Here is a 24,035-nt window from a genome sequence, read left to right on the forward strand (position 1 = left end):
GGGGCAATGTATTGTTCTCAGATGAGTCCAGATTTTGTCTAAGGTCACCAGATGGCCGAGAAAGGGTTTGGAGAAGACACGGAGAGCGATATTTTCAATGTAATCTTGCGGAAAGAATAAGTTATCGGGGGGGCTCCGTTATGGTTTTTGCTGGTATCAGTTCAGAAGCCCATACTGATTTAGTTATTGTAGATAGAGGTTCTATGACTGCTGCAAGATACATAACAAGTATTTTAGATCAGCATGTGGTACCTTTTGCTCCTTTCATTGGACCTAATTTTATTTTTATGGACGACAACGCGCGTCCTCACCATGCTAGAATCGTCATCCAATATATAGAGGAGGTGGGAATTGTCCGTATGAACTGGCCAGCTTGCAGTCCCGATCTCAATCCCATAGAACATCTATGGGATATGATGAGAAGACGTCTTCGAGCACGAGTACCCCGTCCAAACAACTTGGCTGAACTTACAGCGGCTCTTCAAGAAATATGGGATCAATTGGATCAATTTGATATCCAGAGGTTAATTACCTCAATGCCTAGTCGTGTACAGGCTGTTATAAGGGCCCGAGGGGGAAACACTAGATATTGATTTATTATCAAGGTTTTTTTTAATTTCAGAAAGTTTTGAATACTCTTGTATTTTTGAGTTTTGGCGTATGTCTCTATAAATAAATGATTTTTTTGGATAATTTGTAAAAATTAGTTTAATCTAATATATACTTTTACATATATACCTGATTTAAAACTAATATCTTCAAACGTTTTCTTTTTTCAGCAAATAATACCCATGGATCGATTTTTTTGCACCTGAGTATATATATATATATATATATATATATATATATATATATATATATATATATATATATATATATATATATATATATATATATATATATATATATATATATATATAATAGAATTGACATAAATGAAAATTGAGATTGAAGAATAAAGTTTAACCAGAAAATGGTAAAACAAAACAAAAAGTTAACAATTGAATAAAATAAAAAGAAATTATTAGAAGAAAAATAACACACATGTCACGTTTATAATGCTACAACTGATAAACGATTATACACACGATAAAATAAGGAGTAATTAGCACCGCGGAGAAAAACAGTAAATTGAATATATGAGATAAAAGTCTGGAAAACCGACTGAACGTATAATTCCGTCTTTCTCTGTCCTCCAGATTAGCGGTATGCATGTACACTATTAAATATTTTAGAAAAAAAATTGTTAATTAGATTTGTAATTTGTTTATCTCATTCTTGACATCCAACTATGATTTATGCCAACAACAGTATTGCACAGTCACTCACTGTGTACATTCTCTCTGTAAAGAATAGTTATTTCCTTTTTTGCCTACAAAAACATATGTATCTACATAAATTTGTGGGCTTCGTTGTTAACCTTGCGAGGCACAAAATAATCTCCTATTAATTCATTCCATCAAATATTCGTGATGAGACTCACTTACCATTGACTACTGGCGTGTTAGTCCGGGTATTTATGTGTACGAACTAGGAAATTATCTTTTTATAACCGAAAGTTTATAATAGAAATCCAATGTAAAAATGCAGCAGGCTACTTTTTTGTATTTTTTAATCAAACTAATAAATCAAACAGGGCCTTCGTAACATAGCAGTAGTTGGATTATTACATTATTTAGTTTAAAGTTAATTGCACGTTATTAGTGACATTTCTGTGACGTCCCAGTGCTACCAACTAAAATTTACTCTCCATTAGTTTTAGAATTATAATTATTTTGACTAATATACCTATTTTCAATGAAATAACATTTATTATAGGAAAAAACAATCATTTGGTACTCAAAAACAATTTGTAGTTTTGAAGCGAAACTTCTATGCTGACGTTGTATTACTTTTTCTCTATAGTAAGATGCTGAGACAAGCGTCACGCATCTAGCGCCGCAAGATGGCGTCGTCACGGCTAGCGTCAATTCGTTTCTAGTCATCATATATTTACTTTAAATTAAAATTATAAATATCATACAATTAATAACAATATTGAATCATGTTTAAATTTTCTTCACACTTCTCGTTTTAAAATAATTTCATATAAAAACAATTATTATTTTTAAACATATTATTTAGCTTATATAATAATTAAGTTTACTATCAATGATATTTATTTATATTTTATTGTAGGTCTGTCAGAACGTCAGAAGTAAACAACGTGTGCTTTGTTAATACGTCAACAGGGGGCGTTAAGAGCAAACATAATAATTCATTGAATTATTTGAATATAATATAACTTTTTTTTAATATAAATAATAAATAAATAATAAAACTACTTTATTCAATTTTAAAAATATTATTTAAATTTTAAAAATATAGAAAACAGTATAAATCTTTGCGCTAGTCAACTGTACCGACTACTGTTAATCTTTTTTTTTTTTTAAATCACGATATTAGTTAATTACTTCTTCTTCTTCGTCGATGCAGCGGATTTTCCAGCATTCGGAGAACTTCCGGAATTCTTGGTATTCTTTGCTTAAGTTACTTTTGGATTTTTCGTATCGCTGTTTTTATTTGATTCCGCTTTGGTTGGTGCCTCGAAGAAAATCGGAACTATTACAGACATAAAAAAGAATCTGGAATTAACTATAAGAGAAACGTGGAAAACCACTTACTCAATGGGCAGATAACCTAAAGGTTGATAACAAACTCTTTAGTGCTGCGAAGACAAAGAAAAGTGGAGACATATGAAAGATTTGGTCCGACAGCGGACAAATTTTGGTTGTGTGATGATGATTTCGTTATATGTCAGGCAAATTTTCGTCTTGAGACTTGAGATGTCTTAAAATAAAATCCATGTTACGAATCATTTCAATTCAGTAAAAATGTACATTAAATACATATATATCATTATATCATAACCGGTGTTTAAATGTTTTGTAAATGTTGAGCTTTACTGTACATGGAGAGTTGGATTCCTCTCCTTAAATTCTAATGTACAATCTTACGTGTTGTATGGTTAGTTTTGTCAATTATACCCAGCATTTCGCAGCACCAGTAATCGTGAAGAACGCTCTCTAAGAGCAAATGCTTTTAGGGATCGTTTCAGCACCACTAGTTCAACTGGCAATCAACGGTTGGCTGCTGCAGAACAAAACGTGATATAAAAGCATTTTACCTGAGAATAAGGCCTTTTGGTCTTTAATCCTACCCATTGAAAGACATGAGGAAGCATGACTGCAGTGGTGCTAATTCGGAGAGATAAGTCGGATCAGGAATAGAACCGAATCATATTTCGCACTCTTCTTCTTCTTCTTATCATGCAAAGCATGCATTGCAGAATAGAGGAGTGCGATATCATAAGAGGAGCTCTAACTAATTACTAAATTTTTATGTTATGAACTATTCCAATTATGAGGAAACTTTAATCAACTGATATACTATATATGTACCCATTTTATTAACAAAAAATATTGACATGTTTTAATAATTAAGAGAAAATACAGTAGCTTAAAAGCTGTATAAAAAAAGTTATTCGCAAAATCACAAATAATTCAACCGTTACCTGGTTTTTCACCAAAATTGACTGTATTAGAATACCGGGTAGGCTGTTTCTCTTCTACGAGAGGTACGAGCTACCGCGAGTGATCTTACAGTTTTTGCTGTTTGCTTTCAGTTCATATCGGAACTTCTTTAGAAGTCGCTCGCGATCCTCACTACAATACTAACGCGTGCTGGATGATAACCTCTAAAAAATAGTGTGAGAAAGGTTTGAAGTGCTTTGAAGTTCAATAACTCGGAGCCCTTGGATGGGTTTAGAGCGAAACGGAATACAGGGTGTTACATAAAGGAGGTTGAAAAGTGAATACAGAATTTCGGGAATATTTTTGAATATATTAATTTGATAGAAATGTTTCAAAATATATTAAGATTAGCTTTTCGGCATAGTATATTATAATAGCATCAGTGGATTAAAAGAAATGTTTGATTTTTATTCACGATTTTACTATTGTTATTTTATTTTTCTTTAAATAATAAGTTATTAATATTGTTTTTATTCACTATAAGAATTTGTTCGTGTTTTTAGGTTATTCTATACAATATTTATCGTAGTGTTCTTTCTATACACTTATTTTGTCTAGTCTTTTATTTTTCTTGGAGTTCGAAGTAATAAATACCACTATTCTGATTCAAATTTATTTGATCTTCTATTACACCTTCATTGCTTAATAATTTCTGGTTCTCTCCTCTCTTGTGTAGTAAGCAGTACCTTCTTCTTCTTCTTCTACTCTTGTCCGTTAACTCTCGAAAGAGTGTAATGGGATTTTTTCTCGATCGCTCGTACGGTGGATTTCCCTCCTTTCCTGTCTTGGGCTGCTAGGGAAGATTCATGTATACCTACATCCAGAGTGTGAGAGACCTTCCTCGATGTCGTTTTCCATCGACTTTACCTCCGATAAAAGTTTTTATAGACTGTTCTTCGAGCTATGTGCCGAAGTATCTGAGGTAGGACTGATTTATTTTTGTTGAAAATCATGTGTTGAGCTTTAATTCTTGTATATTTGAAATATTTTTCCACATTACGAAGGCATCCATTTCTCTTCGCTCTTCTTATTCTTGTTCATCAGAAGTCCATTTTTCCTGCTTATCTTGTCTAGCTTTTCTGAATTTGGAGCAGTTCCTCTTCTGAATTAGCTAACATTATGTTATTGTCCGCACATCTAAGGTTCGTGTTTCTTTGGCCACCTATCGTTATTTCGCTTCTCTATCCTTGTCAGACTTTTTTCATAACATAAAGTTGTAGCTTTCACCAGATTTTGGTTTAAATGTCTACATCTACCAAAATACTCTTACTCACTTGGGGTAACTACATCCTAAAATAAGCTTTTAGCAAATTTAAAATGCCCCCCTTGCTGTTTGCGTTGGCGAGTGTGGACCTCAGCCACCTGGCAGGAATCGTTACTGTTTGCAGGTGCCCAATTTAGTTCAGACGCTGCGGTTTGTGAAACCGACCGTGTTCATAAGAACAGCACATATATCAATCAACACATCTAAAGAGTTTAATTTGTTATTCCAGATTGCTTTATTGCATTTTAGCAGCGTAGCACAATTGTTGTGCGAATCGTTATGTTAATTTTATGAATATGTATCTTGAAATTTCTATTTTAATGGGAATAAGCGACAATCTAAGTTTAAAATAAGATTATTGACGTTTCAATTTCCATTTAGGAAATCGTTTTTAAAATACAAACATTAATAAATTTCCGAAGTGGAAATTGAAACGTCAATAAACTTATTTTAAACTTCAATTTTGGCTTATTCCCATTAAAATAGTAATTGCTTTAGAATGCAAGAAAATAGCTTCAGAACACTGCTATTTTTGTTTCTGATCTAATTTTTTTCTCTGATCTTCATCTTCGTTAACTGTATACTTAAATGGCTTTATACTATTTCTATCGTTGTGTTATTGATACCCAGGTTATTTATATTTCTTAATTGTTTTGAATATATCATAAGTCCATAGTGTTGGCACGTGTTGTATACATCTTCTAGTATGCTTTGTAACTCTTTAATTTCGTTTGCAAATATTGCAAAAATATTATCATATCTATTGCTTTTAGGTACTACTTCCGTTAGATTCCAAGCAATCCAAGCTTTATTTGTTAGTTTTTAATGTATTATATTATTTTGCTTTAGAAGACCATTTTTATTGCCGGCATGCAATAAAAATTTAGCAACGTTTTGTAACATATATTATCAGTTTAGAAATAATTTAATGTTCGTCATAAAGGCAATAAATTACGCAGACATTGTCTAAAAATGATGTTAAAATATGTACACAAAATTTCCCAGTTGTGGTCATTTGAAAAAACTAGGTTAATAAATAAATGATATCAAATTTATATTCTGGGATTTCCCTGTATTAAATAATTCATAAAAATTTTAGTTTTGGAAAATATTATATTTTGGGTCTATCCGAATATCTTTTGGATGGACTAATTTTTATCTCTTATATGCATTTAAAAAAAAAGATGAGCAATTCTTTTTCGATATCGTCAACCTATTTGATTTGAAGTCATTTGTCATGTTCTTGCTACAGATAGTTTACAGTTTTATATTTTTGTATACCATTCCTTGTATTTTAGCGTTTCATTCTTGAAAGCTGCAGGAGACATCGTAGATCATCCCATTTTCTTCTAGGCTCCTTGTAGTTCTTCCCTATTTCGAACTCGTGTGTATAATTAAAATGCACAGTGATAAAATACATATTATTTTATAATTTGTTCACTGATTTTTCTATTAACCGATTTGTATAAAGCAAATAATTCTTCCTTTTTTACTTCCTGTATGGATCTTATATCTGAAATTATGGTTTTCTTTCAATATTCTTTTTATTTTTATATCCGAGCTGTAATTTCTATTGTAATTATATATTCTTTCTGGAATTGTGTATCTTACATGTGTTATATGTAATCTTTGTTTGTGTCTACTCATATTGTTTTGACTGTATGATGTAATTGTCTGAATTTGGATAGTTTGGTGTAAAAATTCATTTTTCCGGCGCTTATCCAATAGAATTTCGTCATTGAAATGATATTCGCGAAGATCTTAATAATATATATTTATCAGCCATACATTTCTTAATATTCATGATCAAATAAACATCAGAGAATATCAAATCTGTCGAATATGAAGGTTGCTCTAACAATTCATGTCTCAATTCGGCCAAATGTTTCCTGTTACAAGCTCTCTTAGGTGGATGCACTATTCTCACGAAAAGTACTTAATTGTTTCTTTATTCATACCGGACCTTTTTCTTTCTACTTCTTCATACAGCTAGCCAAGTAGCGAATGTATTCGACATTCATTGTTCAATCGGTTGGAATGTAATCAATTTAAAGAATATTTTGAAATACTAAAAAACACTAGTCAAAATCTTAGCACTCGATGTCAGTTGGAAAGATTATTGTCTTATTCAAAACGAACCAAACCTTACTGACACAGTCTTCTTCTTAACAGCCGAATTATCTGTACATTTTTCTAAACAGGTACACCTGCGTTTTTTAAGTCGCGCAATGCTTTTTCTCTCCCTTGATGATTTTTCTGATGATTGTCACTATATGTTTTGTGCCAATCTATCAGTATGCTATTTTTTTCCTACCCATTTATCAATCGAATCTATTTTGCACTGCTTTTTATTGTTTTTACCTCTTTCTGTACTGGTTAGATGCAGAGAATGGCTGAACTGACACCTCGAAGTGAATACTATTGTCTTTAGTGATGAGTCGAGATTCTGTTTGGCTATGGATGATCGCCGTGCAAGGATGAGAAGGCAACCTAATGAAAGACGAGATCCTCAATTTTCTGTGAAAATAAGTTTGTGCAATACCCTATTCAAATTACGGTTATGGAGAGTTATTGCCTAGGAAAATAGAAAAATGTTGGTGTCCACCATCAGAGACAACATGGCCGTGGTGCGTTATTTGAAGGAAGTTCTCACATGTTCTCTTTTATATATGGATACTCCTTAGCCCCCTTTGCTAACACGTAACCGTATACTGCCAGAATTACTTAAGCCCATGTTGAAGACAATTAAATCAATTTTTTGCCTTGGTCCCCTAAATCTCCCGATATTTCACCCATTGAACACGTCTGGGACAATATGGGAAAAATATTACTCCATTTACTTTATCCTCCGCCGACTAAGTCGCCTGGGATGAGATACCACAAGAGAAAAGCGATTTTTTTATTAGGAGTATACCTAGACGTTTTTTTTGAATCCAGAAGACATCGTGAAAACGTTTTACATTTTTTCCAACAGTTAAATTTGAGATGATTTCTACGAGATGAATACAAATAATTATTGTAATAAATTCAATGTTACTGGGTATTCTTTTTTCTATGTCACTTAATATGTTAATAGAGCACCCTGTATTCAAAAGTTAATTGTTCGACAAACTGTTAAAAGTGTGATGAAAAAAAAATGTGATTAATAATTATCTGAGAAAAATTACTTATATATTGGCTCTAACCCATTCTCTTTGTAGCTTTTAATTATTTCTATCTTTTCATTCAGTAACTCTTCCTAACTGTTTCGTTTTCACATATATTTTCCTCATTTATTAATATTTTTCTGATTATTATTAATGTATTTTTAATCAATTACGTGTTCCTTTTACTTTCTTGTGTTTCTAACGTTTGTCTGCCTTGTTTCTTCTGTAACTCTCCTCTGTCAACTATGGTTGTATTATTTTCAGTGTAAATATTTAGCATTTTTCTTTGACTTTGTTTTCTTGTTATTTTTGTATTCATTTTTCTTTCTACTTGTCTCTGTCCGTTCTATAGTGCCTTTTTACCCTTTTCCTACACTTTTTCCTTTTTACTTAGACTCTACTGCTTTTAGTTGTTTTCTCTAGGACTTCCCTCAATTGTCTGTGCTCTATCTTTCGAGGGCTCCAATATATTAGTATAATACTTAGGTTATTTTAATATTACTTCAATTTTTTTTATATTGTTGAAATTTAATTTATTTTTGAAGTAAATTTTGAATGAAAATATGAGATATAACACGTACAGTTGTCATCTAAGCACTGATTTGCACTTCAAACCTTTTCTTTAACACTAATTTCTTTCAAAGAATCTTCTCGGCTTAAAAAAGTACTTGTAGAAAAAACGTTAAAGTAAAAATAAAAAAGTGATTTCACAATGGCAGACGTTATGAGTGAGCAGTTCAAAAGAATGAACCTACAAACTAAAACCGTGGGTGAAGATCGAATACGTCGGGCCAAAGAACGGAATGAGGACGTGGCGATATTGTCGATGCAGATACCCGGGGAAAAAACGGGCTTCAAATGTTGTTTGGGAGTCGCTTGCCTACAGGGAGATCCAACCAGCTTACCATTAGGTATGTTAAATATCAAATAATATATTACGACAGGAAAACAAAAAAACTGTAATTAACAATTTGATTGCGTATTGGTAGAATATTTATCCTATATCTAATATTATTCAGCCGTTCAACTCCCACGTCAGTGTATTGCAGTAATGAATATTTTTTCAGAATAAATATTATATAAAATTGGTAACGATACACATCCCTGTCGTACTCTTCGCAATAAATATTCCGTTTTCTGGTTTACATTATAATTAAGGAGATATAGACCGGAGAATCTCTGATTTTTTTTAATTTGGGTAAATTCAATTAGTTACTTTGTGAATTGTTTATTTAACCGAGTAATTTAATTAAACAGTTTAAAATAAATATTTTTTTTTGCAAAGTTTTACTTTTCTCGTATTATTAGTAGTAGAAAAGATTATGCAATGATAAGCAAGTTAATTTTTTATATATTATACACTGACTGGCGAAAAAAGTGGTCACCCTATATATTTCCGAAAATAAAAATTCATTGGAAATTTTATGCATTGTTTCATATTGTATTCTCTACATCTTTCAGTTTTAAAACAACAAATGGACATTACTGCTTAATTCCTTATAAGCATAATTTATTTAATATTAGCATAATTTATTTAATTAGAAGGCTACCAAAGAAAATAGTGTTATATCGAAACGATTACAAGCAATAAAAATTACGAGTGAACTTAAACAAAATTGTCTAAGATCGGGTATTATGCCCTAAAACATCAATAACCGTTTGATTGACTTCTAACCCTACGATGAAGTTCATCCCAAAGATGTTCGATGATATTCAGATCAGGGCTGCACACCGGCCATTCTAGAGTATTAATTCCTACTTTCCCCAAGTAATTTGTCACGATTTTTGCAGTATGCCGCCGTGCATTACCATGCATAAAGACGAAATTGTCCTCAATAAATGGACCAAATGGAACTACTGCTTCTGGCAAGACATCCTCTAAATAACGGTGAGCATTCAGGGGTCATTGATGAAAATAACTACAGTTCGAGCTTCAAATGAGATTTCTGCCCAAACCGTGACGCCACCACCGCTAAACTTTCTTCTCTGGGACATACAAGCTTTGGCATATCTTTCATCTCTCCGTCTCCAAACCCTCTCTCGGCCATCACCAGACTTCAAACAGAACCGAGATTCATCAAGCGAATAAAAATTAATCGATTCCTACAGTGTCTGGGTTGTAATTCGGGAACAATAGCCGGCCTTCTTGCCATTACTCCTCTTTCATTGAGGCGTTTTCTAACCGTTTTCTCACTTACGTTCACATTTCGAACCTCTTGCTGACGGTTTCTTGCAGCAATGGCAGTGGAATGGCGTTTTCCTAAAAGTTCCATCACAATAGAACGATCAAATCTTTGCGAGGTAACTCTTCTACGACCGGAACCAGATCGGCGCGAGTATGTACCAGTTTCTATAAAGCGATGGAAAGCTCTCCGTACTGTAATTCTCGTAATACCTAAAGTTTCTGATACATAAACTTGACTTCTTCCGTCTTGTAGCAATGCAATAATTCGCGCAACAGTTACTGTAGAAAATATTATATCTTAATTATTCCCTTAGTCGAATTCCATGTTTAAAAAGCTTAATTAAGCTTAATTGCTGTTTAATTAAATGTTTTCAACTTAGAAGATAACAAGCGACTACAGGAAACAACAACATAAAAGGCAAAACTGCCAAAAACAAACATACAAGTTTTTTGTGCAAGTTATTAATAATTTTCAAAAAACCGACTGTTGAATCTATTATTGTAATAATTAAACAACAAATTAACAAAAAGAACTTTACAAACCCCCATTTTCAGGGCCGTTTTATCCATTAGGCAATATAGTCAGTTGCCTAGGGCGGCAAATTGTGAGAGGAAGGCAAAAATACTGCACAAAAAAATATTTGTATATAAAATTAAAATCGAATAATATTTAAATACATTCATCAATGAAATAGAAGTGGGCATTCATTTCTAGAAAACAAATTGCATTCTCTTAACACTATTCATTCAAAAAGAACGGAAGTTTCTGGTGATGGTATGCGGACTGAAAGATTTATTAAATATTCCATCTGAAGGTCACAAATCTGCTTCTTTGGAATCGACAGTGATTTCGACTTTAGATTAACGTACCATTGATTTAAGTGTTTGTCGCGGCCAGTCATATGATAACGCATCCAATATGTCCGGCAAATATTCAGGGCTGCAGGCCAGAATAAAAAATCACAATAAACTTGCTGAGTACGTAACTTGCTCTGGACATTCTCTCAATTTAGTAGAATCTTTGGCAGCAGAATCCTCTAACGACGAATGTCAAACTGCAGCTGTGAACCATAAAGCACTTTCTATATTTGAAAAAATGGACACTTTTGAAATGGCTTTATTAGCTGTCATTTGGCAACATATTTTAGAAAGTGTGAACCTATCCAATAAGTATGTCCAGAGTCCTGCAATGGGTTCTGTCGTTAAAGAGTATAAAGCTCTTTCAAATTACTGTACCTTAATTAGAAACAATTTTGCCATTTATGAAGAGGAAGTCAAAAAATTGTGCCGAAATGAAACATATAAAGAAATAAGAAAGGGAAAAAGAAAATACGAGGGGTCGATGATGAACTAAACTTTTCAGCTAGTGATGAGATGAAAATCCACACATTGTATATATTATAATCGACACTCTGATAAGAGACCTGAATAGACGTCTAGAATCTTATCAACTTATTTATCAACGTTGTCGTGTTATTACAGGTTTGCCAAAAGAAATTATTAAAGAAACTAAAAATCTGATACAAATTTATAAAGGCGACCTAGATACATTATTATAGAATAGAATAGAAATATGCTTTATTGTCACTGAAAATTATTGAACAATTTTATGGACAAAGCTAAAAAAAATCAGTCAAAAAGTAGAAAAAGTATAAAAAGTATAAAACAAAAACAAATATAATAAAAAAACAGAACAATACAATTTTAAATTAGTAAAATTATTGTATCACTTACATAATTTGTACAGACAACAAATGAGACAAATTGTAGCCACTGCTTGAGACACTCAAATGTAATTATAAACAATATTAATTTTGTTTCTTTTTTATACATTAAGAAACTCGTCAACTGAATAATATGGCCTTTCAGAGAGATAGATTTTTGTCATCTTACGAAACTTAATGAAAGATGTTGCGGATTTAATTTCTCTTGGAAGGAGGAATCATTCACACAGGAACGCATTCACTTAAAGGGTCATTTGGACACCACAATAAAATTACCATTTAACATATCTAAACATTCAAAGAAGAGTGGATTGGAATATATTTTCCCTAATTTTGGCATTGCTTTGCGCATTTATTAGTGCATCCCAGTTGCCAACGTGTCCGCTGAAATGTCATTTTCGAGAATGTCAAGAATTAAAATAATTTCCGGTCAATTATGACGCAAGAACGTCTTAACAATTTGTCGATTTTGTCCATAGAAAGTAGAAAAGTAGAAAAGGCAGAAGAAGTATCGGACGGCTGCGCAATTAATGGAGTGACAACCTTTCATAGAGGTATTAATTTGCCAATAAACAAGTAGAATTGCTTATAAAAAGGAAGATGAAGAACAAGAAGAAGTCCATAGAAAGTGACGTAACAAAGGCGATAAATTATGACGACATTATAGATGATTTTGCCAAAGACAAATCAAGGAAGAAATCTGTGATGTAATCAAACTGGAATGACAATTTTTTTTGTTATAATATGTATATAAACATCGTAGTTTAAATCCATTTTTAATGTATTCTTATTTAAATAAAAAACTCTGCTTGCAATTTTTTCTTTGGCAAAAATGGTACATGTTTGAAGGGCGGCGACTAGAGAATTGCGTAGGACGTCAATTGACCTAAATGCGGCCCTGTTCGTTTTGAAGGGTGTTCTTTAATATTTAAAATCAAATAGAGATCTTATATTGTTTTATTTTATATTCTTATTATCAAAGGAAAGACAGTTAAGATTTGATTTCACGTATAGTGCCTCTGTATATCCGCTTATACGTATTTCATCCTAAAAGGAATCTTCGGAGCGGATATTTACAGATGCTCTGAACGTGAAAACAATCTTTCCTATCGTAATAGAAGCAACGCCAAAAAGGCTTCGATATGGACGCAATAGCGACATCTGATAATATCCATATCGAAGGCATTTTAGCGTTGCTTCTATTACGACAGGAAATATTGTTAAATACGTATAAGCGGATATACAGAGGAACTATACATGAAATCAAATCGTACTGTCTTTCCTTTTATTTCGGTATACTATTTATGAGTACTAGAAACCAATTCGCCAAGGATTTTTGCTTAGTTGAGGAGATATGTTGTGGAATGCAATTTTAGATTCTCCATTTCTCTAATTACATCTTTATCAATGTCTGTTTTGCCTTGCAATTCTTAGAAGGCACAGATTAATGCAAAAATCTGAATTTAATTATATAATTATATATATATATATATATATATATATATATATATATATATATATATATATATATATATATATATATATAATTATATAAATCTAATTATCTTTTCTACTCCCACAGTAATTCCTTTTAAAAACTTCAGACTATAAAAAAAATTAAATAAAAACAACTGAGCATGGACTACGGTGAAAATATTATCACTTCACAAAAAACTGACGACATACGGTCACCTTTCGTATGTTTTTAAATGAACTCTACTACGATTCAGTATTCCTTATAAGTATACATATCTCTTAATATGATGAAAACGATGTAATAAAACTCTGTCTCGAGTTTGTTTGTCCCCGTATAATACTTTATTATCTAATTAGTCGTCTGACACAGCGTCGTTGTAGTTTTTATCTGATTTTATGCAACAAAAAATGCCTAACATCTGTTTTTGAAGACAAACACAGATTCACAGTTTAACTACATAAATATCCTGTATAATGTAAAAAGTAGACGATTAGTCATGCCAGTAGTTGTTTTTTTCCGATTTTAATCAAGTCACCAGATTTAGATCAGGTGACGCTAAAAATAGTGTCGAGTTTGGTATACTATAATATAGTAACTTATATCAAAATGCATGGAATTATGTCGGTAATATGTACCTGCAACGATAGTGTTTCGTTGTAATTAACATAATAAAAGAACCTTGATATTTCTATATAGTTCTTACTAATATATATATATATATATACTAATATATATATATATATATATATATATATATATATATATATATATATATATATATATATATATATATATATATATATATATATTGTGACAATTAGGGTTTATAGAAAATAATTTATAAGTTATATACTACATAATATTAGATATAAAAAAGTATTTGATTATTTTAAGAATTTATATACTAGAGAATTTAATAAAAATATATTTATGTGAGGGCATTTTTAATAAATTAGCATATAATAATTGTAAAAAGTTGTATTTTAGTAATTATAATGTGGTAGATATATGTAAGTGAGCCATGTGACTAGGCAACACACTATACAGTGAGTGATAGACAGATATTTATACTCTGAAGTGACGTTTAAGAATATTTACGAATATAAAGTGGGGTTATAATAATATATTGTTTGAAATGTGTATTTTATTAAATTAGAATGTTAAGTTACTAATTTAATTATATATTCTGATCTGAAAAGCCTAAATGTAAACAAAATTATTAATAGAAAAGAATGGAATTCTCTGGATCTCCGGAGATGGCCATGTTTGCGAAATGGTTTGTTCCAGAAAATTCAGACAAGTATTTGATAGAACAAATTGGAACATGATCTATTACCAGATGGTTCTGGAATATCCAAAAGATATAAATACCCGTGATTTGGATTCAAGATGGCAGTTTTTGGAAGTTTTTAGTCAGAAGTCAGGCCAGTTCATTATGAAAGTTATTAGACACATTTAGTTAGTGAATAGTGAAGTAAATTGTTCAGAATTTTCAAGAAGTCAGTCAGAAAATTTTAGTAAGAAATATGAAAGTTAGTTGGAGTCAGTGAATCAGGTACAAATAGTCAAATTGTTTAATATATTGAGTTAAATGAAGATTAAAAATTATGCATATAATTTAATGCACATTTATAATTATACACAAATAATTATTGAAGATAAAAAAAGGTATATTGGAAGAAATTAAATTATATTATGGTTGGAGATTAGTATAAATCAACTTATAATAATTGGATATTGGTATATTGAAAAGAAGAATAAATATAAATGCTGTTTGCTGGTTTGGTTGGTGGTGTATAAATGCTGGTGAAGAAAACTATATCTTAAATTGGTAGAAGCTGATAATTGGAAAAAGTAATTTCACAAAAAACAAGGATAACTGAAGTACGAAGACATTCAGTGGTGATTAGAATCTATATACTTAGTGGAAAACAGTTCATTTAGGCATTCAGTGAAAGAAAGGTACAAAATTTTGTTAATATAATTTAGTTAGTGTCATAACAATTTCAATTTTGAAGATAGTTTGTTTAAATTTTAGATTGTCTATAGAATTTAATTAGTTTTATAAGAATATCAGTTTAAAGATAGTTTATTTTAAATTTACATTGACTAGGTTAGATATATATGTGTGTTTCATAATAGTTATAATAAAGATAATTTAAAAAAGTACTTACAAGCTAATTCTTTGAGAACCGCGATAAAAACCCTATATATTATTAAAAATACTCATTGCTCATCATTCAAACAAAAAACACATCATAACAATATATATATATATATATATATATATATATATATATATATATATATATATATATATATTTAAACTAAAAACATTTTTTTTTAATATGAGATCTGTAATTTTAAAATATGTCATGTTTATTGCGGATCAAAACCTCACGGTTCCAGTCGTAACATTAAGGGCTCTTGTTAACGAACGTTTTTTTCAACGGGTAACGGTACGATGCTAAATGGGTACCCGTGTCGACGGTTCATAAATTTCAAGGGATATGCGTCCGTTGACAGTATGGAATCTCCGAAATATCGTCAGTTTTAAAGTAACAAGTGCACGCAATATATGTTATATCATGTTGTCGTCAAAGCAAAAAGTTATACTAGCGTATTATTTGTATAAAAAATGCAGAAGAAACGGGAGAAGCGTAAAAGAAAAATATGGATAATCCTATTTTGTTAGAAAGAGAAAAGTATGGTGCTTTCCATACACTTTACGAAGAATTGAAAAAAGACGAAACAAAATTCTTCAATTACTTCCGAATTGGTCAAGAAACTTTCCGCAAATTGTTAGGAATAGTACATGATAAATTAAAACGCTGATTAAATTAAATTAATACATGAGCTGTTTATTTTTATAGCTTTCCGTGGTTTTACCCCACAACACAGGTCGATTTTCTACCGCACTTATTAAAATTTTCATATCAAAATCCATATTTTAGTGGCAACAAAGGAAGAAATTTATTGAAACAACGGATGCTCGCCCAACGCCGTTAACACACTTCCATAAACTAAAAAGGTTCACTGAGGGTTCACGTTACCGGCCCGTCGAACGTCTTGTCGAGGGGGACTGGATACGTAGACGGTGAAAAGTTAACCAACGGGTTGGTTGCCGTTGCGTGAACAAACATTCATAAGAACCTGAAAGACACTGAGCAACGGCCGACGGGACGGTGTCAAAAACGACCCGTTGACCGTTGTCGTTAACAAGAGCTCTAATTCAAAAGTAGGTGTTTAAAGCAAAACCCCAAATTTAATGAGTAATGGTTATAGCAAAACCCCACATTTTCTTCATCCAATGAGGAATAGATATTCCAGTCACGTGACTTAGACACATGGTTTTGATTGAAATTTTTGACAGTACACAATCTTAACAGGTTAGTTTCAGAGATCGACTACCGTGACCTACCGAATTTCTCTTGCTTCTGGGGGGTAGCGTAACTGTGTGTAAATCTTTCTTTTTGTGCATTAATTAGTGTACCCCAGAAATAGTTCGACGACTACACTATTAAAACTAACCAAGGACTACAAGACAATAGAGGAGGTGATACAATAAGTCAAAGATCACTGATTAAGAAGGAAGCGGTTCGCCAATTTATTGTGAATTTAAAAGGTACTGAAAGTCACTACAACCGCAACAAATCAAACAGAATATATTTAAGTAGTGATCTTTAATTCGGAAACTTCACATGATTTATAATCCTAGTGCAGAAAATTATCAACTCCAAGTAAAGTTATCAATGTTTCGTAAAATATTCTGCGCAGAATTTAATTGTTGGTTTCAACCGGCATTTGTGAGAACTGTGTCTTGATGGACTATAAAATTAAAAATAATACAGGAACTCAAAACCAGATACTTTTTACTGAAAAAAGAATATACAGGAAAATGGCAAAGTGTTTCTATGACAAAATGAAAGCAGATACTTTTTATTGAAAGAAGAATACACAGGAAAATGACAAAGTTTTTCTATGAGCCAATGAAAGAAACGAAAGAAAAAGAGACAATTTATGTTTTGACATGCAGAAGGTGCAACCACTTTTCGAACGCGTATCCAACAGGCTTTTTATGCTAGACAACTATGTTTGTGTAACAGATATTAACAATGACAACACCTCGTACTTTTATATCTGGACTGAAGAGCAAGCAGGGCGCGTTTCGACTGTGCTAATCTTAATGTACTTTTTAGCAGCTCATGAAGGCAGCTTGACACATATTAATTTCCCCGTAATGGTGAAGTGCTTAAGTAGAATCTGTTATTCTATTATTGAAAGCCCTTTTGTGTTCTGCTATCCGTTTGTTAAAGGTTCTACCCATTTGACCCATGTAAGCTTTTGGGCAATCGCCAAATGTAAGTTTGTTTACACCACCGTGTACAACACCACATACAAACACACATGACACAAATATATTAAGAACAACAAGAGCCAAAACACAATAGTATAGTTACACAGTAACTATACTAAATTGATCAAAACATCACATATCTAAATATGTTCATAACCCCACATGTGACATGTGTTTTATGCATAACCCCACATTATATTTTTAATTTGTTATATCACTTTTTTCTAAAGTATGTAGTTTTCTTATTTCAGAAACCAATACAGATTTATAATTATATCACATAAATATGTTTTGGTGAAAAAAAATTAGATGAATCGGTTTTTTTGCTTTCTTGAAAAAATAGCCAACATGGACGTATGGGGTTATGAAAATTACCTCCTCAATTCATGTAACGGTAGAAAAGTACCTAGAAGTCGTAGTAAAATGACACAGTACCTTTCCGGAGAGCCTTTTGAACGACTTGTAGTGGATACTTCCAATAACAGATAGAGAAAACAATTCTTAATAGTCGCAATGGATTATTTTTCAAAATGGCATAAAATTGCACCTCTTCCTAATCACGAAGCCACTGTCAAGACGACATGGAGTTCCTTTAGAGTTATATTCTGATCAAGAATGAAATTTTGAATCAGAATTATGTCAGAAATTAATGAAAATCTTGGATATTAAGAAAACTCGCGCTATCCCTCTCCATCCTCAATCAGACGAAATGGTCGAAAGACATAATAGCTGTTTGTCAATCCCTTGCAATATTTGTCGCTGATAAGCAAAAAGATTGGGATACTTGAATTCCTCTATTCCTACTAGCATTTAGAAGTGCCAAACATGAGGCGACCAGTTATTCCATCGATGATGATCACCGGAAGAGAAGTGAAGCTTCCTCACGATCTTATTTTTTGATGATTGCCTCCATTATTCAGTACTTTAATGGCATCCATTATTTCCTGTCTTGTGGGTAGGTTTTTTTCCAGCCTGCTTTTATTGCTACATCACCACTAAACATTTTTCCTTCATTATTTCTAAAAAGATTAGCGAGTTGAGTTGTTTCAGAAATTTATATGCCCCTCTAGTGTCACCCTGATCGAAGTCTTCCTACATTTTTAGTATTTGGTCGTTTTTGTATCTCCTTCTGATTCTTCTACATTGTTTCTGCCTTTCTTCGTTCTTATTCAAATTTTTCGCTCCTTTCTAATGTTCTTTTTTAAACATACTACAAGTATAGTTCATTTATTTTGTCCATTGCGCGTTTTTTCAGTTTTTTTTTTGTCAACCTCTTAATCTTACTCCATTCTTCTTCTATTGTTTCTCTTCTCTCTTCTAGGAGTTTTCTATTAATTCATTTATAATAGAAAGTGATCCGAACCGCGTACTGCTCCCCTCCTAGCTCTCTCATCCATTGTGCTTCATCGGCTTTCCTAATTACGCCGGAAGTTTACAAAACAAATTAATTTCTCAAGAGTCTATCAGACTCAATACTAACAATACTAATAACAACAAAACTACTAGAAGATATAGATACCCAACAAGTGAGGCAGTATGTCCAGAGAATTTCCGAAGAACTACTCACAAAATAAATCATACCATGGACTCCTCACAGTAAAAGAAAAAGAGGAAGTCCTCATTTTAGTTGATGAACGTCAAAAAGTTAGTAAACTATGAAAATAAACAATGTTTCCCCTCTTATAAAACCATCATTTGCATTTGAAATTGTGATTTCCTGTAAATACTTTTCTGCTCTTCGAGTACATTATGCTTTAACCTTTTAGAACAGTTTAAAACTTTTACAAGTGTTAAAAAACCCGTATCATTACGCGGCAATACTTATCATTCGCCCCATGTAACTATTAAAATTTATTAAAAAACCGGTAAATTTACAAAATTAAAATAAATTTATCGATGCGTCATATTTATATTTACATATTATTTACGAAATTATTATATAACACTTGTTTTTTATGTACCATAATTAAATAATGGCTATAATAATTGAATCATTAGGAGACATAAATCTCTATAAGTAAATAAAGAAACGGCTCGTATTCGGGGGCTGGTGCCTACCGGTTTTGAACATTTTTATTGGAACATGCAACTCACGAACGCAGATATTTATAGGAAAATTTAGGTCATGACTATTTTTGCTACAAATACATCCAATACCCGACACTTTTGGTAGGTGGTTTTATGTTGATGTTGCCATTGACATTTCTTACGTATATTCACCTTCTCGAAGTCATTATGAAGTTTCTGCATTAATTAAAAAAGTATGTAACTAAAATATATGAGTAAAAATACTACAAGAAATCGAAGAACGCTTTAACCGAGAATGTAAGAAATTTTCACAAAGAAGCAAAAAGAGAAAGAAAAGTAGTATACAACAATATAAATATGAAAGGAAAGACGCACGCCTAATACGAGATCAGAACAAGAAATTTTATATATGAGCAGATCATTTTTGTAAGAGATGCTCCAGAACGAACGAACAATAAGGAAACCATGGATATCAAAAGAAAGAGGTATGGCAAATTAACGACCAAAACAAAGGAGTTAAAATTCCAACCGAGGAAGTATTTTTTATCGAATACTACTAATAGTCTTGACTGACTAACCTACAGTTTGTATAATATTTCCTACAAACTACATTAGTCATCCAGAAAGTGAAGAACATTTTGATATAGGTAAAAAAATAAAAAATAAATATATATATATATATATATATATATATATATATATATATATATATATATATATATATATATATATATATATAATTTAGCTCTCCAGGCCTAGAAGGCCCATGGCTTGGGTTACTATTCTTTTCCATTCTTTTCTGTTTGTTGCTTTATTTTTCCAGTTTGGTATTTTAAGTTTTTCTATGTCTTTTTCAACATCCTTCTTCCACCTGGTTTTCGGTCTGCCTTTCTTCCTTTTCCCTCCTATTCCTCCCATTAGCATTCTTTTTGGCAGTCTCGTGTTTTCCATCCTTTGGATGTGTCCCAACCATCTCAGTCTGTGTGACTTTATGACCCCTACGATATTCGGCTCTCCATACATCTCCTCTAATTCCATATTTGGTCTTTTTATCCATATACCATTCCATAATTTACCTCCAAATATTTTCCTGAGGACTTTTCTTTCCCAGACTTGCAGTAAGACTTGCTCGGATTTGTTCATTGTCCATGTTTCACTGGCATATAATACAATAGGTCTTATTACTGTCTTATATATTCTTATCTTAGCCCTTCTAGATATATTTTTGCTTCTTAATAAATTGTTTAGTGCAAAAATACAACGGTTACCGGCCATAATTCTCGCTTGGATTTCTTCCTTCATATTTGACTTCTCGTGAATGTTGCTCCTAAATACTGGAATATTTCTACTTCTTCGAATTTATATGTTTTTTCATCTGTTATTACTGTCAGATATTGTTCTTGTAGGTAATCTCTTTCTGTCCATTCCATATATTTGGTCTTTTCTTCATTTATGTACATCCCTTTCTTTCTTGCTTTCATTTCTAATCTTTTTATTATTTCTTTTAATTCTTGCTTACTTCTGGCTATCAGTACAATGTCGTCAGCGAATGCTAAGCATTGGTGTTTTCTTTGATATATAAGTCCTGACCTGTTGATTCCAGCTTCTCTGATGGTAACTTCGAGGACGATACTGAACAACAGCGATGACAGTGGGTCTCCTTGTCGCACTTGCTCACTGACCTCAAACTTATCTGTTTCTTCGCCATTCATTTTAACCCTATTCTCTGTTTTTCGGAGTGTCACTTTTACCACTCTTATTAGTTTTTCACTAATTCCCATTTCACGTAGTGCTTTGTATATTTCTTTGCGCTTTATCCTATCGAACGCTTGTATATATATATATATATATATATATATATATATATATATATATATATATATATATTTATATATATATATATATATATATATATATATATATATCAACACAAAGTATTGTTTACAAAGTCACAGTGCCTTAGGCTACTTTGTAATATAGTTGCCTGGATTGTCAAGGCATTTATTGTGTTGTGAAATCAGTTACTCTACCGCCAAACGCCTGAGTCAGAATATCAATTCATCTTTGACTTCTTCATCTTTTCCAAACACCTTTGCACCCAAGAATTCCTTCAGTCCATCCGTCCGTCATGTCCGTCCAAGGAGCCAATACATTTTTTTGAATTTGAAGTCAAGTTCTTTTATTACGAACCTGAATTTATTAATGGAAAGTTATTACTATGTCTACCTGCTCATTTTACAAATAGGTAAAATCAACGTGAACTGATATTTGCCTTCATTGATTTTTATTTTCCACTCCCCCGTCCATTAGTTTATCTTTTGGCATGACTGTTGAAGTTTTTTCTACTTTCGGTATTCTTGCCCACTGCCAGTAAAGAGCGTGACTAGTTACTCATTCTCCAAATCAAAACAAGACGCACATGAGATAGAAGAGACTAGTAGTATGGTTAACTAAAATAAAAAAAATAAGGAATGCTGTCTTAAAATATTATATTTTCGATATTTTATAATATTTATACGCCCCTATCACTTTTTTATAATTATTTCTTGAGTTTTTTTGAAAACGATTTCTGGATTGGAACTCAAAACAAAAAACAATGTAAAAACGAAAAACATGTAATTTTAATTCCAAACATTTCGATCTTCAAATGATCCGTAATGCATAAATGAATTTTGTGGATCATTTACAATTCAGATAGAAACGGTGGCTCTCTAATATTCATTTAATATTAATTCATTTCTATTGTTAGCTTTTTATTGGATTTGATTGACAGTTTGATAATAAGATTAAAAGGTTAATGCTCTATTCAAAATTATATCTTTATAAATGAATGATATAATTAATTATAGTTAACGTAATCGACTAATAATAATCGTTAACATTTTATTTTATCTTGTTACGAGACTATTATTCAGTTAGCTAATTCTTTTTAAGATCTTCCGATCAATTTGTTCTCTGTCTGCATCAAATCTTCTATGCAGTCACTTCAGCGTTTTCTTACTAGACCAGACAACTAACGATTTTCCCATGGCACTTGTTGATACAGGTGTCCATCAACTGCTTTTGATAAATTTGGTGATGTAATAAACAAAATATATGCAAAAGAATAAACATCATTTTTTACTACAAACAATTTGTTTACTACAAAAAGTTTATGTTAAATACTGTAATATAAGTTTGCAAAAGTACTGTAATTTTAAACAATTAAAATAACTCAGACTCAATAAGATGTAGGAAGTTAATTTTTTTTATTCGTATCCATACCAGATAACAATAGGAAACTCTGAGCATGTCATAAACTACTATCTTAGCAAGCTACCTAGAAGGTCCAATAGTAGCATCCGATGTGAAAGAATGCATACACAATTAAAAAAATTCCTCATGTGTTGACTGCTATGGTTTTAACAGTAAAATTATTAAGGCATTTCTAGATATAATTATTGAACCACTCATAATAATATTTAACAAATGTATTAACGAGGGTTACTGGCCTGATGTATTCAAAATCTCAAAAGTACTTACACTCTATAAAAAAAAAAAAATAAAAATGCTTTAGACATTTAAAGACCTATTACCATAATACCAGTAAAATTTTTGAAATTTTAATTAAAGATCGTATAACAAATTATTTGGATAACAAATCAATAATTATATCTAGCTCTCAATTTGGTTGTAGAAAAAAATACTCAACAACTAAAGCTTTATTAGAAGTAATAGAACATATTGTTCACGGTCTTGATGCATGTGAACCTACTAATGGATTAATGTGTGACCTTACAAAAGCTTTTGATTGTGTGGATATTCAAACACTATTGATAAAATTGGAGTACTATGGAATAAGGGGTACCATACACGATCTTTTAAAATCATATCTCACGAAGAACACAGATTGTTGCATTTAATTATCAAGAATCTAATCCTCTACCAGTTTCAAGCGGAGTACCAACAGGATCAGTTTTGGGACCTCTGCTATTCTTGAGATATATATATATATATATATATATATATATATATATACATATATATATATATATATATATATATATATATATATATATATATATATATCCACAAGTTTATTAGGGCTGCAGTCAGAAGAAGGTTGGCCGAGATGTTGTTAAAATAAACTTTAACACTCAGCATTAACAGCACAAATATAAAATATAATAATGGACAATACATTCTAAAAATTTTGATCAGGATATATATATATATATATATATATATATATATATATATATATATATATATATATATATACCAAGTGCGTTGGAAAACACCA

At 31.5% G+C, this 24,035-nt stretch overlaps 1 protein-coding gene across 5 annotated transcripts in view; it reads left to right on the forward strand.

Moving 5' to 3' along the window:
- The window catches only part of LOC140447393 (four and a half LIM domains protein 2-like), a 402,290-nt gene that overhangs the window by 360,834 nt on the left and 17,421 nt on the right, over positions 1-24,035 (forward strand). The window contains exons 1-2 of one of the 5 annotated variants that reach the window (XM_072540021.1): positions 3,641-3,757; positions 8,627-8,893. The exons of the other annotated variants lie outside the window; for them this stretch is intronic. Coding sequence (XP_072396122.1) covers positions 8,695-8,893 — 199 coding nt within the window. The 5' untranslated portion in view covers positions 3,641-3,757; positions 8,627-8,694. Of the gene's footprint in view, positions 1-3,640; positions 3,758-8,626; positions 8,894-24,035 lie in introns of those variants that run through there. 5 annotated transcript variants of the gene reach the window in all.

The sequence above is a fragment of the Diabrotica undecimpunctata genome, chromosome 8, assembly GCF_040954645.1.
Source record: "Diabrotica undecimpunctata isolate CICGRU chromosome 8, icDiaUnde3, whole genome shotgun sequence".
NCBI classification, from domain to species: domain Eukaryota; kingdom Metazoa; phylum Arthropoda; class Insecta; order Coleoptera; family Chrysomelidae; genus Diabrotica; species Diabrotica undecimpunctata.